This window comes from Megascapheus bottae, chromosome 17 (assembly GCF_031878675.1).
Source record: "Megascapheus bottae isolate mThoBot1 chromosome 17, mThoBot2.hap1, whole genome shotgun sequence".
Classification (NCBI taxonomy): Eukaryota; Metazoa; Chordata; class Mammalia; order Rodentia; family Geomyidae; genus Megascapheus; species Megascapheus bottae.
In genome coordinates, this window is record NC_143525.1 from 30314940 (window position 1) to 30333378 (window position 18439).

Here is an 18439-nt window from a genome sequence, read left to right on the forward strand (position 1 = left end):
TAGTTTTTAGTAAACTTTAGCTCTTAATATTAATAGTGTCCGTTTTTGTGGTTAATGTTTTACTTGTCCAGTTAAGAAATCTTTGCCTATCTTACATATCCACGTAAAGGTATTTTCCTGGGCTGGAGGCATGGCTCAAGTGGTAAAGTACAAGAACTCTGAGTTCAATTCTCAGTAATGAAAATAGGAAAAAGAAATTTTCTGACATTTTATCCTAGAAGCATTATTAATTTGTCTTTCACATGTAAGTATATGATTCAATCCAACTAACTTATGTGTATAATGTGAAGTAGGACTAAAGTTCACTTTTTTTTTTTGCCAGTCCTGGGGCTTAAACTCAGGGCCTGAGTACTATCCTTGGACTTTCTCAAGGCTAAAGCTCTAATACTTCAGTCTCAGCACCACTTTGAGCTTTTTCTATGTATGTGCTACTGAAGAATTGAACCCAGGTCTTCATGTACGCTAGGCAAGCATCTACCACTTGGCCAAACTCCCGGCCTAAAGTTTACTTTTTAAATTATATGTATCAAATGGACTCCACTGTTTATCGAAATGGCCATCTTTCCCTACTGTAATTCTGTGTGTGTCTGTGTGTATGCACAGCATGTGTGCACATGCCAACACTGGGGCTTGAACTGAAAGCCTTGTGCTCTTACTTGCTTAATGTTGAGGCTCTACCACTACAGCCATAGCTCTACTTCTAACTTTTTAGTGGTTAATCAGAGATAAGAGTCTTATGGATTTTTCTGCTTGAGTTGGCTACAAAATGGATTCCTCAGCCTCCTGAGTAGGTAGGATTACAGGTATAAGCTACCAGCACCTACCTTCTCTATCAGGTGAATATATAGTAACTATAGGTTTTTCAGACGTCCTAGTCCTTGTCTATTCCAGGAATCGTTTTATCTATTCCTCTGCTGCTTAACTTGAATCTCCATACCTGTTTAACAATGTGAATAAGTTGGTTGTATAGGTTTCTAATTTTATTCAACTTCAAGACCATTTGGCTCTTTTAGATATTTCTTTTCAGTTCAAAAAACTTTAGAATAAGTTTGCCAACTTCTACACACATGAATGAAAAGCCCTGCTGGGATTCTGATTGGAATTACAGCACACACATGGTTCAAGTGAGAACAAAAAAGGCCTGTCAACCATATTGAGTTTTTCTAATCCAGGGACATGTGATACTGTATTATTTTAAATCCTTCAATAACTTATCAAATACTTAAGCTTTTGAAATAAAGCAAACAAAACAAAATCCACTGAAAAGTAATGTTTCTCCAAGGCATCCTTTTCCACACTCTACAGCACAATATTCTTCTATCTGCATCTGAACATGTCCGCCTTCAGAGAAGAGTCCTATTGGTACGATTATCCATGCTCTTTATTAACCTAAAAGGTATTTTGGCTGAAGCAATATAAAGGAAAATATCCTTCTTGCCCTATCTTCTTCAACTAGAGAGCCTTCCAGAGCTTAGGGAGAAAACAATTCCAAGAAAAACATCACTAAGTTACAAATTCAAGACAAACTTCTTTTCCTTTTTCACTTTCATTCACCCATTCATATTCCTCAAACAGACTGACAGCCTACTATATGCTTAATACTTCTGCATAAAGCCAAGAAAAAGCCCAAGATTTGTATTATAGGGTCTCTTGGTGGGAATCAATGAACCTTAAAGGGGCTCTAAATGGGCTTTAGAGGATAAGTGAAAGTCTAAAATGACGACTTTGGTGGTTGTTTCCAAAAGAAAAAGGCAAGCTTCCCAAAAGCTTTGTAGCTGTTCTCTGACACACAAAAGCCATTCAAATGAAAATTCAACCTTCCTAAAATGACCAGGTTAATCTTTTTTAAATGCCTTAAAAAATGACATTCTTTTCTCCCTCTATTCCATCAAGTCTTATCAAATAGTTCATCTTAACGTTTATATCTGTTCCATGTTTAGGTTTCTAAGTCAATGACAGTTATTTTTCTTCTTTTTACTTGGCTGCTACTATTACACCTAAAAAAGCTTAAAAAAATTACCAATACCTGGGCCTAAACCTGAGTGATTCTAATTTAGTAGCTGTAGATTGTAATTTGCTTCTAGTTTTCTAGCTCTCTGCTATCTATGTATTCAACTGAGACTGTCATATCCAACTTAGCACAAAAAAAAAAAAAAAACAAAAAAAAACAGAAGTGGAGCTGTGTCTCAAATGGAAGTGCTAATAGCCTTGAGCAAAAAAGCTCAGGGATAGCGCCCAGGCCCAGAACCAGTACCAGGAAAAAACAAAAAACAAAACCAAAAGGAATTTCTGCAGAAATCATATGTAGCTATTTCCTTTTCTACCATGTTCACTTGGCAAACAAGAAAATGTAACACCTCAGAGAAGTTAAGGCCTAAGATACACTATTAGAAAACAGTAGAGCCGGTAGAGGGGGTAACCTTGAGCTAAGGGGCTCAGGGACAGTGCCCAGGCCCAGAGTGTAAGCCCCAAGACTGACCCCCCCCCAAAAAAAGGAAAGAAAAAACACAATAGAGCAATATTTCAAACCCAGTTTTGACTCTAAAACCCAGCTCTTATAAATTATACTGGAATTGGCTGTTTAGGTGAGATTTTTAAGAACTCCGTTTATTTCTTTACTTATATTATTTACTGTAGCACTATCTTTGGAACTTAACTGAGTTACTCTAAAGGCATGAATCATAAGCAAAATGAATGAATAGCATTTTACTATAGCATAATCTTTTCTTTTTTTCTAATATTGGAGTTCAAACTCAAGGCCTTGTTCTTCTGCTCAGCGCTTTTTGCTGATAGCTCTTATTCTATTACTTGGGCCACACCTCTACTTCTAGATTTTTTTTTTTCCCCAACAGTTATTGGGAGATTTGAATCTCAAAGATTTGTCTGCCTGGGATGGCTCCCAACAGCAATTCTTGGGTCTGTCTCCTGAGTAGTTAGGAATATAGGCATGAACCACTGGTATCTGGCTCACATAACACTTTATATAAGCCAGTATTCACTTGAAAATAATAAGCCATTAAAATCTGAAGTCATCTTTAAAATATTTCTTCATTGTGAACACTTTTGTTTGAGTCTCTGACATTATACATATACATCCTTGGATATAGGGATAAAACTAAGATAAATTCAAGAACTAATTAAATTAAGCCATTATCCTAAATCTGAATGGTACTTTCAAACTTACTAACATATTGATAAGTAGTTTCAATAGACTAGAAGAAAGGGGTGCATTTTTTTTCTTTCAATGCTGTAGATCAAACCATGACCTTTACCTGCAAGATAAGAGTTCCAACACTGAGATATCACCCACCGCCCAAGCATAACTTTAAAAAAGCCAGACACCAGCAGCTCACATCTGCAATCTTAGCTACTCAGAAGGCTGAGATCTGAGGATCTTGGTTCAAATCCAGCCCAAGTAGGAAAGCCCATGAGACACTTAACTCCAATCAATTATCCAAAAAAAAAAGTCAGAAATGGAGCTGTGACTCAAGTGATAGAACACCAGCCTTGAGCAAAAAAAGCCCAGGACCAACATCTAGGTCCTGCCCCAGGACCAGCACAAAAAAAAGGTACTTAATTTTTCCTTTCCTTCATACCGCTAAACATGATGTAAGTATAAATGATATAGATACATAAAACAGAACAAACATGATTTCTGGGAAATAGAGCATTTTTTAGCCCATGGTTTAGATTCTGTGAAATCATGTTTATCTGTGTGAAGGAAAGGAAAATTAAGTACTCTGGCTTATTATGTATAAACTAAAGCTAGCCTGTTACCAGGCTGTAAGTTGGTGAGCCTTGGTGTTTCACAGATACTGAGGTGTGCTTCAGAGAATGCTGGAACCTGGTATACACTAGCCCCTCCTTGTCACCTTGAAAAAGATCAAGTGTCTGGGTTTTAGATAATTCATTTCTTAAATGAGGAAAACTAGCCAGACAAATGTAACATCTTACTTGTTTTCACACAGAAGTTAATTTATAATGATTTCCAAAAATGAAAGATTTCTTTCAGACCACAAATACATCAAGCAACTGGAATAACTTAAGTATAAGGAAAGTACAAATGCTTGGAAATCTGAATATTTCTAAGAATTCTTTGTAATAAAACAACTGTTGAACATAAAAAAAGAAAAAAGAGAAGAGAGATTTTAAGCAGAATAGCAAAAATATCAAGTTCAAGTGAATCACATTCTTAGTTTTACCAAATATCACAAAGTTTTGCAATTTTTTTCTTTGATCAAACTTTTTTTTTTTTTTGCCAGTCCTGGTGCTTGGACTCAGGGACTGGGTGCTGTCTCTGAGCTTTTGCTCAAGGCTAGCACTTTACCACTTGAGCTACAGCACCACTTCTGGCTTTTTCTGTGTATGCGTATAAGGAATAGAACCCAGTGTATGCTAGGCAAGTACTCTACCACTAGGCCACACTCCTGGCCCCTTAGCTACTTTTTGAAGTACAATGTGTCTATCTGTCCATGAGTCTTCATATCTCTAAACATAGCCATAAATAAACTAACCTATGTTACCTCAAGGGCTGTACTGTCTAAAGAAAAAAAACTGTCTTCCAACATCTCTATCTTACTCTCTCATTACAGATTTTAAAGGATAAAAAATAAAGTACTGCCTGTGGTGGCTCACACCTGTAACCCTAGCTACTCAGGAGGCTGGGATCTGAGGATCAAGGGTCAATGCCATCTCAGGCACAAAAGGACCTGAGATTCTTGTCTCCAATTAACCTCAACAAAACGGGAAGTGGGGCTTAGCTTAAGGTTAGGGCTGTAGCCTGGAGCTGAAGAGTTCAAGGACAAAGTCCAGGCCAAGGGGTAGGGTGGTAGCCTTGAGCTGAAGAGCTCAGGGACAGCGCCCTGGCCAGGCTGAGTTCAAGCCCTATGACTCACAAAAATAAATAAGTAAAAATAAAAATAAAGTACTTAAAAATCAGAGGCCAATTATCCCCACTTACTAAATCGCTCATAATACATTCTATTTTTCTGTTGAATAGTAGTATTATTCTTCAGCTAAACACCAATATTTTTGTATCAATTAATATTAATCTTCCATTTAATCAATCTTAAAGTTCATTTAAAATTGCTCATTGTTCAATCACAAAAAGTCTAGTCTCAGATGTTCAAGGCCTTTCATTAAAACTTTGGCTGTGGTTTCTTTCTAGCCTATTTTTTTCCTGCAAATTTTTGCTGCTTTTCCCTGAGATTCAACTGTTAGTTTATATTTCTAAAATTAAAAAAAGAGCTAGAGTGGTGGCTCACGCCTGTAATCCTAGCTACCCAGGAGACTGAGATCTGAGGATCAAGGTTTAAAGCCAGCCCCGGGGGGAAAAAAAGGACCTGAGACTCTTATCTCCAACTAACCCCTAGAAAATGGGAAGTGGGGCTTGGCTCAAGGGTAGAGTGGTAGCCTTGAGCTGAAGAGCTCAGGGACAATGTTCACACCAAGTTCAAGCCCCATCACACACACACACACAAGAGGAGAAGGGGAAAGAGGGGTGCGGGGTGGGGGGGGAGAGAGAAAGAGTCTGATAAATGCAGAGTACATGCTATAATCCCAAAATGAATTTGAAACTTGAGGCCCAATGTTAGCTAATTTGAAGTAAGATCTTTGTAAGTCATATAAATTGGAATGTAATTTTCAAATCTAAAAGCAAAATTATGATCAAATGTGGTCTCAGGCCATTTTAGTATGCCATCATGGTTGTAAACAACTACTTTCAATAGTGGAAAATTAAGACAACCCCAGAGACATGAAGAGTATACTAAGGAGTTGGAAGAATGGCTCAAGTGGCAACACATCAGATACTGAGTTCAACTCCTGGTCTTGGACCAAAAAATAAAAGAACTAAGGAAAGGGTAATGAAAGAATACAGCCTAGAAAATTTTATGTGAGTATATATATATATATGTTCCTTTATTAAGAATGTGGGAAAGTAAAAGCAACTACCAATAGGTATTGTATAACCTACCTCATGAATATGCTTAGTAATTTTCATAGAGTTTGGCATAAAAGCAGCTGATTTTTTGAAGGTTATACTTGTATATACCCTTTTCAATTCTTTGCTCTTTACAAATTCAGGGAAATACGTTTAGGAAACAGTTTCCCCCCAAACACCAGTTTCACTTACATTATCATGTTTAAAAAAACACAACATCTTCAATTCCCGGAAGACTCTTTTGCAAGAGACCAGATTCTGGAAGACGTTGGGCATCTTTTTGAGTGCTACTCTCTTTCCATCTCTTGGATCTGTTACTGACCTAAAGAACAATGTTTAGAGGGGGGAAAAAGAGACAAATCAATTCTAAACTTTGCTCTCCAATGTTTCAGGACATGACAATATCTTTATTTTGAAACACTCAATATTATATCAACATAATAATGTGTAAGCAGTTAGCATGAAAGAAGATAAAAAAAGAATGTTAGCCATGTTTTTGAAAAAAAATGTAAACTTCTCTACTTTCTAAAGAATCACTTCATATGTCTGAGGAAGAAGTATTGTGATAAAGCCATTCTGAAGATGAGGTGGGGAAAGTAGCAGCATACCATATTAGCATGATCAAAGCCAAATTAGTTTTATGCTTCATTTTCAGCATAAAGGACATAAAGCACAAGAAGTATGGTCACTATCTGTTTTTTAATAGTTCCATGTCCTGTTTTCTTTTTCAGCATTCTAAACACCTATATTTGTGTATTTTCTTTTCCTTTTTTTTTTTGTCGGTCATGGGACTTGAACTCTGGGCCTGAGCGTTATCCCTGAGCTCTTCAGCTCAAATCTACCACCTTACCCCATGAGCCATAGTGGCACTTCCTCCTGTATTTTCTTATCTTTGAATTACAAGTGTGATCAACATTTTTCTGATGACACTCAATATACATTAAGTCATACAGTTAAAGAAACAAATCAATAAACCACCAATTGGACATTTGGCAATTGATATTCCATGAGCTTTCCTCCATTGTTCATCTATCACACTAAGGTTGTTCTTATAGAATCTACTCCTGTGCTCTTTATTTAGAAAGATTCCTGCTTATTAAATCTCAAAAACCATTTTCTTTCTTGATTGGATCATTAGATTATCCCTCCTAGACTTGAGTCATTTTAAAATTTCATTTTATATGTCATCAATGCTGACTCTAAATTATTAATTAAACTTAGAATGGAGCTAAGAATAGATCTTAGCAACAGTTATAGTGCTAGAAACTATCTGGAAAGTGACAACCAATCATTAATCGTGGGAATGGTTTTCAATTATTCACTAAATGAATGACAATCACTCAATTTCTTCATCTTGTCCACAGAGAAATCAGATAGTTATCAAACTGCTCCTGAAAAGAAAACATTTGTAGGATCTACCTAAAAGCGAAACCAAACTTCTTTATGAATTCATCTTAGTTATCATACTACTTTCTTTTGTTACAGCTCATCAAACTCTTAAATGATACATTCTAGTGTTTTCTTTTGTGTGTGTGCCCATATGAGCTCAATCTTGCTTTCAATTTGGCTTTTTCATTCAAGGCTGCCATTTGAGCCACAGCTCCACTTCAGGCTTTTGGCTAGTTAATTGGAGATAATAAGTCTCATGAATTTTCCTGCCCAGGCTTGTCTCAAACTAGGATCTGAAATCCCAAGACTACTGCATAGCTAGGATTACAGGTGAGAGCTACCAGCAAGCACCCCAGCTTCCAGTATTTTTTTTTAATGAGAGCTCTCTGCTATCAAGAGAATCTAGAAAAATAATTATCATTTTTGCTGAGATCTAAGGATCACAGTTCGATGCCAGCCTGAGCAGGAAAGTATCAGAGACTCCTATTGCCAATTAACACCAGAAAACTGGAAGTGGTGCTGTGGCTTAAAGTGGTATAACACTGGCCTTGACTGAAAAAGCTCAGGGAAGGTGCTCAGGCCCTGAGTTCAAGCCCTAAGACTGACACTCACTCCCCCCACATTCCCCTCCCAAAAGTCTTGATATTTAGCCAAGCTGGCTTTGAAAGATCATGATCTCCTTGCCTCAGTCTACGGAGTTGCTGGGATTTCCAGTGTTCATCATGAGCAATGCTGTTTTGGGTTTTTTTATTTTTTTTCTGTCGGTCATGAGACTTGAACTCTGGGCCTGAGCAGTGTCCCTGAGCTCTTCAGCTCAAGGCTACTACCCTACCTCTTGAGCCACAGCCCTACTTTCGGCTTTCTAGTGATTAACTGGAGATAAGTCTCATGGACTTTAGTGCCCCGGCTGGCTTTGAACTTCGAGCCTCAGATCTCAGCCTCTGGAGTAGCTAGGCATGAGCCACTGCACCTGGCTGGCAAAGCTATTTTTGTTGTTTTCTGTTTTTTTTGCAGTGCTAGGCAAGCTCTCTACCACTAAGCTACAAACCCAGCCTTGAGTTCTCAATTATTCCAGAAGAGCTAATATCAGAGACTACTGCTTAGACAACATTCCAAACTTGTAAGGCACTTAAAATTAACTAGGACAGTAAGGCAAGGGAGAAGTTAAGTATTCAAACTATTAGTTGAAAGCATATTTATTTCAATATCTACTTCTGTATTTATCTAGAAGACAAAAATGACAATGAAAGGGGTGGTGGGAGGAAAACGGACAAAAACACAAGAAGGAGTATCAATGTGTGAGAAGTAATGCACCTACTGCCTGACGAATGTAACTGTAACCCCTCTATACATTATCCTGACAATTAAAAAAAAAAAAAGGCAATGAACTCCAAAGAAAGGAAAATTTTGGATCATACTTTATTTTCAAATACCATGTCTCTTTCATCTTCTTTAACCTAGAAGCATTATTTAGAAGAGTATAATCAGGTGGTAAACTGTCCCTCAATTTGTCTGGTGTTTTCTCAGAATTAGATTCAATTATACATTTTTGACAAGGGGCAACACAGATGTACTGTCTTCTTGGAGCCCAGGCCTCATATTAGGAAGGAGATGATCGTCAGTATGCCCCTTGCTGGTGAAAACTCTTGCCACTTAGACGAGGTGCCTGCCAGGATTCTCCATTCTATTACGGCTCCCTACTTTGTAACTGCATAAACATCCTTTTCCTCATCAACCTGAGACTTACTATTTTAGCATCCATTGATGAGTTTTGTCTGAATCAGTTATGACAGTCGACAAACAGTACTTTAATATCTTTAAAAGTAGAGCCCCTTAAGTATTCGTTTTCAAAGAGGAAGACATGCTCTCTCGGAAGCCTCAGATAGTACTACTTGTTCTGACTGGTTATCTTATTAAGCTGTTCTGAGAGAAATCTATCCTGGACATACTCGACATAAGACTTGTAATGTTTTAAGGTAAAATTTGCAAAGTGGCATTTTATTTTTTTATTATTCATGCAAAAGTCAGTCATGCCTATGGCTGGTAACAATGTAACTCTAATGAATGTGAATGGCAGTGCAGTAATTTCATGCCATGTTGAGTTCGTTCTCTTTTGAGGTAGCAGATGCTTTGGTTTAGCACAAATTGCACCACAGAGCACAGATAAGTGTGGTAGCATGTTATATAGGAATTCTTTTATTTATTTGAAGACTTGCTGTACAGTTCCTCTGCTGAGCCAATACTCTGATTATTCCAAACTGCACTGGCAATGACATGCTTGTTGCAGCTGCAGAGATAATAAACAACACTCAGGGTAACTTTCCTCATTTAAAAAAAGAAGAAAAGGCATCCATAATACCTACAATTCACTTACTGGCCAGTTATTTTCCCTACTAAATAATGGATCCCCAGCCTTACTGCGTCTCATGCTTCATTCTTAGAAACAGGTATATACTTTCTAAGTAAATACCGAAGTTTTAAATTGGTATGTTATTTTTCCAACACCACTCTAAAGTGTTTGTTTTGTTGTTCTGGTGCTGGTCCCGGGGCTTGAACTCAGGGCATAGGTGCTGTCCCTGAGTCTTTGTGCTCAATGCTAGTAGTGCTCTACTACTTGAACCATAACTTTTTAATTTGGTAGTTAATTGGAAATAGGAGTCTCTCAGGAGCAGGGTGTGGTGGCTCACACCTAGCTACTCAGGAGGCTGAGATCTGAAGATCAAGGTTCAAAGCCAGCCCAGGCACAAAAGGACCTGAGACTCTTATCTCCAATTAACCTCTAGAAAATGGGAAGTGGGGAATGGGGAAGTCTCAGAGATTTTTGTCTGCTCAGGCTGGTTTTGAGCTATGATCCTCAGATCTCAGCTTCCTGAATAGGTAGGATTGTAGGCCAACGGTGCCCTAAAAAGGTGTTTTGTTTTGTTTTGTTTTTAGTGGGTCATGGGGCTAGAACTCAGCCTGGGCCCTACAGCTCAAGGCTACCACTCTACCCCTGGGCCTGGGCATTATTATCCCTGAGCTCTACAGCTCAGGGTTACTGCCCTACCCTTGAGCCACACCCCACTTCCCATTTTCTACAAGTTAATTGGAGATAAGGAGTCTCAGGTCTTTTTGTGCCCAGGCTGGCTTTGAACCTTGATCCTCAGATCTCAGCCTCCTGAGTAGCTAGGATTACAGGCTTGAGCCACCAGGTGAGCCACCGGGCCCTAAAAAGTTTTGAGAATGGTAAAGAAAGAATCCTTCATATCTGCCCAGAATGTTAGTAATCCTTCTTATATTCTGAACATAAGTCCAACTACTTTTAGCCTGAAGAACCCAAGACATTCTTCAGAGAGATACAGACGTTGTCAAGAGGATCATTACAAAACAGGAAGCTTTTTTAGATCTGTTATGGTCATTTTGACATAAAATTTTCTTAATCTCAGGACCACTGCCAGAAATTTGCTTAAATCACTGACAAACAGGAAATTGGAATGAAACAAGATTGAAACTTCTTTTGGGTTATTTTCCCAGGCACCCAAATGTCACTTAAGACATCGTTAAACAGTTACTTAAGACATTTTAAATAGTAGCTTAAAATATCATGAAGTTACTTGGCAAGAATCTGAGATATTGTTAAGGTCCCTATTCATACTTAGGTGAAAAGTCTTTTTACTAGATGTTTTTGGTGCTTTTCGAAGTTCATGTTTCTGATGTTGATTTTTAGCTGTTCAAAACAAATAATTTATAGTAAGCATATTTCAACTAAGAAATCAAGTTCATCTAATTCTATTCATGTAAAGTTGTCATCAATCTTCTATTTTTTGCTACATATACTACAATTACTATGTCAACTGTTCCAATACAGTATACATCTCAGTCACTGAATTCTCTTAACTAAACTCTAAATATTTAGGTTACTGCTTTCACATTCACGTTGAAATTCATTTCCTTAGATGTTATTTTTACTTGTATTTAGATTAAGACTGCTTGAGAACATAGCAAATGCTAAGTAAAAAATTTTGACAAGTCTAGAAAATATAGCCTAGTTGTACCTTTATCCTAGTTGTTCATTTATATATTCAACTGTACACTAAAGAGTTAAGGAATAAATTAAAAAATAAGAAATTTATGTTGGTATCTCTCTGTGCTTTCTAATCAGAATTTTAATAGGCAATAGTTTGTGTTCACTATGCAATAATTTGGAGCTTGACACTAAGAACAAAATCTTCTAGACCTCCTTGCCCCATTCTAAAGGTACAATGCCTACGTGCCTCTGATCATACAAAATAACATTTATTGTAAACTCCAGGAAATGGAAACAAGAGGATTTTTCTTTGTTGTTTTTGTTTTTTGTTATTGTTTGTTCATTTATCTGTCTTTGGGAGGGTGTGAGGGGGACACAGAAATAGAGGGACAAAGGGTGAACAAATACGGCAATGGTGCTCACTAGACACTTTGTTGAAAATGAACTATATAACCTGTGAGTGGGGCTGGGAGGGAAAAACTGGGAGAGGGATGACACTGTCTAAAAAGAAATGTACCTGATTTATGTAACTGTAACTCTTCTGTATAACACCTTTATAATAACTTAGAATAAAAACAAAACAAAGCAAGAGAGTCTTATTTCGAACTAACCATCAGAAAACCTGAAGTGGGGCTGTGTATTAAGGGATAGGGTGGTAGCCTTGAACTGAAGAGCTCAGGGACAACGCCCAGGCCCAGAGTTCAAGTCCCACGACCAACCCAAAAAAAAAAAAAAAAAAGAATCTCCAACAAACCAAGGTAGTAACTAGTTCATTCTTTTTTTTTTTTTTATCATATCCTTCAAACTTTATTGGTCAGAACAGCAAAAGCATCTATATTTAACTGAAAGAATTAAATATAAACTTAAACATCCTTAACTCTTGTGTTGAAATAAAAAGCAATGGGCCATTATAATCTGTGGTGAAACATCCAAGTATACTGATAAAGGAGAAGGGATGAAGAATAGGTAGGCAGGCTAAGTACTCAGGAGGCCGAGATCTGACGATCAGACCACCAAATTAAAAAGCTGTGGCTCAGGTGATAGAGCACTAACCTGGAGTAAAAAAGTTCCAGCAGGTAAAGGGTAAAATAGTACTAGAAAGACCTGACATTTACGACCCCTTTCAGTGACCATCAATAATGCTGTATAAGTTGAAGAATAACTGAAAATTACTTTGTTAATTCATATGTTTTTAAGAATGATATATTATTCTTCAGGCTCTGAGTGAATTAATTCCATCCATATTACACATGCTCTAGAAATATACTCTTCCTTTTCAGTCACTGCTAAGTATCTCTGTGAGAAGTCTGATTTACCTTCAAGCAAGCAAGTGGCTACTCTGTCTTTTCAGTGAGGGTTTTTTTAAAAAAATGTTATTAGGTAAACATGATAAATACAGTCCAATCTGCCAGATCTAGGAAGTTTTTCATGACCAACAAGCCACAATCCTCTCTTTGAAGCAGACTTATGAACATTACACAGGGAGGAAACCAGTTGCAACAGAGGAAAGATTTCTGAGCAAAGCCACAAAGGAAAATAAATCCATATTCATTTTTAATTTTAACAACTTTGGGCAAGAAGAGGTCACAAATAGTACCTACAACTGTCACACAAAAAAGTACTTGCTTTTAATCTCATTGATGACTTCCTGAAAGTCACATATTTAGTAATTTTTTTAATGAATATAAATGTTAAAAAAATTAGGAAGTGGCATTAAGTCTACAAAATAAAAAAGAGTTTTACTAACATGGCAGGTTTTTAACAGTGTGGCTTTGCAAGTATCAAAAGACTAATGTAGGCTGAGGATATCACCCACCCTCAGTGAGAAATGTGCTAAGAATATGCCACGGCCTGGGGCGGGGGTGCTAGGTCCCAAGTGACACACACAGAAGAAAAAGAAAAACCTTTATGAATTCAAAAAGGAAGTTCATATCATCAGCAAAAAAAAAAAAAGACAAAACAAAACAAAACTATTCTTGTCATAAGGGACATGTTATCATGATTTAATTTTTACTGGTTAAGTTAGTATTTGAGTAATTACTGAATACAAAACACAGGTCTCAAAAGGTCTATAAGTGCATATAAACATATCCAAACTTGAAAAAGACAGGGGTTTGGGTTTTTTGGTTTTTTTTGGTTTCCCAGTCCTGGGGCTTGAAATCAGGCCCTGAGCCCTGTCCTTGGGCTTTCAAGCCTAGAGCTCTGCCATTTGAGCCATAGCACCACTTGTAGCTTTTTCTGTTTATGTGTGCCAAGGAATTGAACCCAATGCTTCATGCATGCTAGGCAAGCACTATACAACTAGGCCACATTCCTGGCCTTGTCCTTTACTCTTGTTATGACTGCAAATATATTGTTTGCTTGTTTACCGCCAGTTCTGGGGCTTGAACTCAGGGCATTAGCACTGTCCCTGAGCTTCTTTTGCTCAAGGCTAGTGTTCTGCCACTTGAGCCACGGTTCTACTTCTGGCTTTTTCTATGTATGTGGTACCAAGGGATTGAATCCAGGTCTTCGTGCATGCTAGGCAAGCATTTTACCACTGGGCCAAACTCCAGGGCTTAGATCTTCTTTTGTTTTGTTTTGTTTTGTTTTTTGGTGTTGATCCTGGGGTTTGAATGCAGTGTCTGGGCACTGTCAGGTGTTTTTGCTCAAGGCTAGTGCACTATTACTTGAGCCTCAGTTTCAACTTATGGTGGTTATTTGGAGATAAGAGCCTCACTGATTTGTCTGCCAGAACTACCTCTGAACCTTAATCTTCAGATCTCAGCCTCCTGAGTAGCTAGGGTTACAGACATGAGCCACTGTCATCCAACTTAAAAAAAAGTTTTAGGAGAAGGGGGTAGCCTTGAGCTGAAGAGCTCAGGGACAACGCCCAGGCCCAGAGTTCAAGCCCAATGACTCAAAAAAAAAAAAAAAAAAAAAAAGTTACAGGAGAATCTCTTTAAAAAAAAAAAATAGGACCTCTGCACATTAAGGAAGCACTCTAATAATGAGCTCCACCTTAGCCCAAAAGGCAGTTTTGAAGGTTATTAGGATGTACGTTTGAGGCCAGCCTGGACTACATAAGACCTTGTGCAGAAAAAAAGCAATTTTTTAAATTGTACTTTTGAAATAAAGGGGGACCTGTGAATATGACATGCAAACTGCAGTTATGTTTTTTAAAAATCCTACTTTCTTTTTTTTTTTTTTGTCAGTGGTGGGAGTTGAACTCTGGGCCTGGGCATTATCCCTGAGCTTTTCAGGTCAAGGCTACCACCCTACCCCTTGAGGCATAGAACCACTTCTTGTGGGTCTTCAGACTTTAGTGCCTAGGCTGACTTTGAACCATGATCCTCAGATCTCAACCTCCTGACTGGCTAGAATTAGAGGTGTAAGCCACCGCTCCTGGCTAAAGTCTGTATTTCCTAGAGATAATCTCTAAATTTGTTATATGAAATGACATAAAATCTAGACTTGTTTTTAAAATATCTCAGAAAAAATAATAAGAAGATAGTTTAAAAATGAAGCAGTCTTGCTGGACCATGGTTCAGCCTAGCAGTGTAAGGCCCTAAGTTCAAACCCCAGTACTGCCCAAAAACAAAAATAATAAAATAAGATAATGCATTCTTGACAGTTATTAAGTCTGGGTGACAGGTATAATAAAAGGAGGTCTACCTGCATAAAAATAAAGAAAATGAAAATTTTCAAAAATGTAATTTCTAGAAATATTTATGATAGTATAAAAATTCACTATCTGAGATTAAATCTAACAAAAGCTATGTGAAACTTCTACACAAACAACTAAAAAAAATTAATGGAAGAAATGAAAGAATAGAAGGAAAGAAGCCAGGCACTGATGGCTCATGCCTGTAATCCTAGCTACTCAGGAGGCTGAGATAGGAGGATTATGGTTCAAAGCCAGCCAAGGCACAAAAGTCTTTGAGACTTTTATTTCCAATTAACCACCTGAAAACTGAAAGTGGCTCTGTGGCTCAAAGTGGTAAAGTGCCTTGAGCTGAAGAGCTCAAGGACAGCACCCAGGCCCAGAGTTCAAATCCCATGGCCAATAAAATAAAATAAAAAGAAAGATACATTCATGGGCAAGAAGATACAAGATGGAAAAACTTTCAAATTTTGTCAGGCACTGGTAGTTCAAGCCTTTAATCCTAAACTAGCTGAAGGGCTGAGAATAGAAGGTTGTGGTAAAGTGCCTTGAGCTGAAGAGCTCAGGGACAGCACCCAGGCCCAGAGTTCAAATCCCATGGCCAACAAAATAAAGTAAATAAAATGAAAGATATATTCATGGGCAAGAAGATGCAATATGGTAAAACTTTCCATTCTTATCAGGCACTGGTAGCTGAAGCCTTTAACCCTAAACTAGCTGAAGGGCTGAGAATGGAAGGTTGGACTTTGAGGCTGCACAAGACAGAAAAGTTCATGAGAGCTCTTCATAGTTCACAGCTAGGTACAGTAGTGTGTACCGGTCATCTAAACTATGTGAGAGGCTGAGACTGGGAAGTCCTGGTTTCAGACCAGCCCAGGCTGCCTTCCAGTTTCAAATCCAGCCAACTAAACACTGATCTGTAACACTAAGGATATCTCTGCAAAATATATTTTGGTTATGCCAACTGGCTCCATGATAGATTCTGACACCAAAAGGCTTTCAAGGGTGATTGTAAAGTTGGGAGATGGAAGAAGAGATCTATTCCTTCCCAAGGGCTTCTTCTGGTCTGTTTCTTGTTTCTGTAAGTGCTATCCATGCAACAATCTAACTACCAGCAGAAGTAGTGGCTTCTAGGGGCCGGGAGTTTGGCCTAGTGGTTAAAGTGCTTGCCTAGCATGCATGAAGACCCGGGTTCGATTCCTTGGTACCACATATATAGAAAAAAGCCGGAAGTGGTGCTGAGGCTCAAGTGGTAGAGTTCTAGCCTTGAGAAAGTCCAAGGACAGTGCTCAGGCCCTGAGCTCAAGCCCAGGACTGGCAAAAAAAAAAAAAAAAAAAGTAGTGGCTTCTAATAACTATAGCTGAATCTGGTTGCATACTCTCTCCAGGTTTTGCAGAACTAGTGTCCTTCAAATCAGATACTGACACTGCATAGTTGGCAGAATTTCTTCCATTTATAATCATAACTTTTAACAATGACAAGCTCTTCCCTGCATTTTCCCAGGTGTGAGGTAGAAAATGCTACTTTTGTGATCTCAGTGCTCTCTTCTTGCCTTTGTAATTACCTAGATGACAACTTTGTAGTTAATTAGCATTTTTCATATTGAACTCTATTTAAATATCTGATTGTGGTTTCTTTCTGCTGATTAGATCCTGGCAAATGTAATAGTCTTTTGAATGTATGGTACTGAAAGCACTGAGTTATATATTTCATTTTGCATGTTTTTGTTATTAAGGCTTGGGGGCTGTCCCAGAGCTTTTTTGCTCAAGGCTAGTATTCTGTCACTTTGAGCCACAATTTCACTTCCTGTTTTCTAGGGGTTAATTGGACATAAAAGTCTTGCAGACTTTCCTGCCCAAGCTGGCTTTGAACCAGGATCCTCAGCTCTCAGCCAGAATTACAGGCATGAACCACCAGCACCTGGAAATTCTGCATATTTTTGTTTGTTACTGTACTTTTTTTTTTTTGGCTCAGGACAGGGTTTGAACTCAGGGAATGCCCACGTACGTCCCTGAGCTTTTTTGCTCAAGGATAGAGCTCTGTATCTTGAGTCACAGCACCACTTCTGGCTGTTTCGTGGTTAATTGGAGATAAAGAGTCTAAAGGACTTTCCTGCTCAAACAACAATCCTTCAGACCATGATCCTCAGACCTCAGCCTCTTGAGTAGCTAGCATTACAGATATGAGCCACTGCCACCTAGCTACTAAGAAGGGTTTGTTGTTTTTGTTTTTTTAAAGGAAAACTGTCCAATTAAGTTTCCTAGTATAATAAAGCTCTGTGGATTGAAATCTGTATAATGAGTAACTTCTAAAGATGATGAGTCTAACATTTTTTTCACATGGATGTAGAAGCCCAGTGGACTTTATCACTTCTTTCTCTGTGCCACAGGTTCATTCTGTCTAGTAACCATTCTGTCTATTAACTTTTTTTTATGTTTTGGTGGAATTTCAAAGGAATTTGCTTCCCTAATTTTTTTCCCTTCATTACAAAAGAATGTTCTATTAAAAGGCAGTACAGGAATGGAATGTCAGCAGAATCTAGGACCACAGTCCTACCCCTAATCTCATCACACTCCCCCTAACTTTTCCAATTGTGAAGGAAACTGCTGAAGCACCACAATGTAGAGCTATGCCTCAAGTTTTTAATTAGCCTGTTAAAAAGGAGAAGGAAGAGGAGATCTCAAAATAAACTTCAAAATAAGAAATATCACTAGAGACAAGAGACAAAAAGGGTACTGCATAATGAACAAAAATATATACAGCAGGGGCTGGGAGTTTGGCCTAGTGGTTAAAGTGCTTGCCTAGCATGCATGAAGACCCGGGTTCGATTCCTCGGTACCACATACATAGAAAAATGCCGGAAGTGGTGCTGAGGCTCAAGTGGTAGAGCTCTAGCCTTGAGAAAGTCCAAGGACAGTGCTCAGGAGCTCAAGCCCAGGACTGGCAAAAAAAAAAAAAAAAAAAAATATATATATAGATAGATAGATAGATAGATAGATAGATAGATATACAGCAGTTAAATATAGTAATTTTTTAAATTTAAAAATTTTTAAAAATAGGGGCTGGGAGTTTGGCATAGTGATAGAGTGCTTGCCTAGCATGCACGAAGACCCAGGTTCGATTCCTCGGTACCTACATAGAAAAAAACCGGGAGTGGTACTGTGGCTCAAGTGGTAGAGCTCCAGCCTTGAGAAAGTACAAGGACAGGTCTCAAGCCCTGAATTCAAGCCCAGGACTGCCACACCCCCCCCCCCAATAAAAATATGAGCTAGGTACCAGTGGCTCATGTCTATAATCCTATTCAGGAAACTGAGATCCAGGGAATCACAGTTCAAAGCCAGCATGAACAAAAAGTCAGTGCGACTCCATCTCCAAAATAATCAGCAAAAAGCCAGACTAAAGGTGTGGCTCATGGTAGAGTGCCAGACAAGTATGAAGTTGAGTTCAAAACTTCAGTAT

General features: G+C 38.2%; 1 protein-coding gene across 1 annotated transcript in view; it reads right to left on the reverse strand.

The window, feature by feature from the left end:
* The window catches only part of Nlk (nemo like kinase), a 133878-nt gene that overhangs the window by 58027 nt on the left and 57412 nt on the right, over positions 1-18439 (reverse strand). The window contains exon 2 of the mRNA XM_090350625.1: positions 6134-6263. Coding sequence (XP_090206751.1) covers positions 6134-6263 — 130 coding nt within the window. The remainder of the gene's footprint in view (positions 1-6133; positions 6264-18439) is intronic.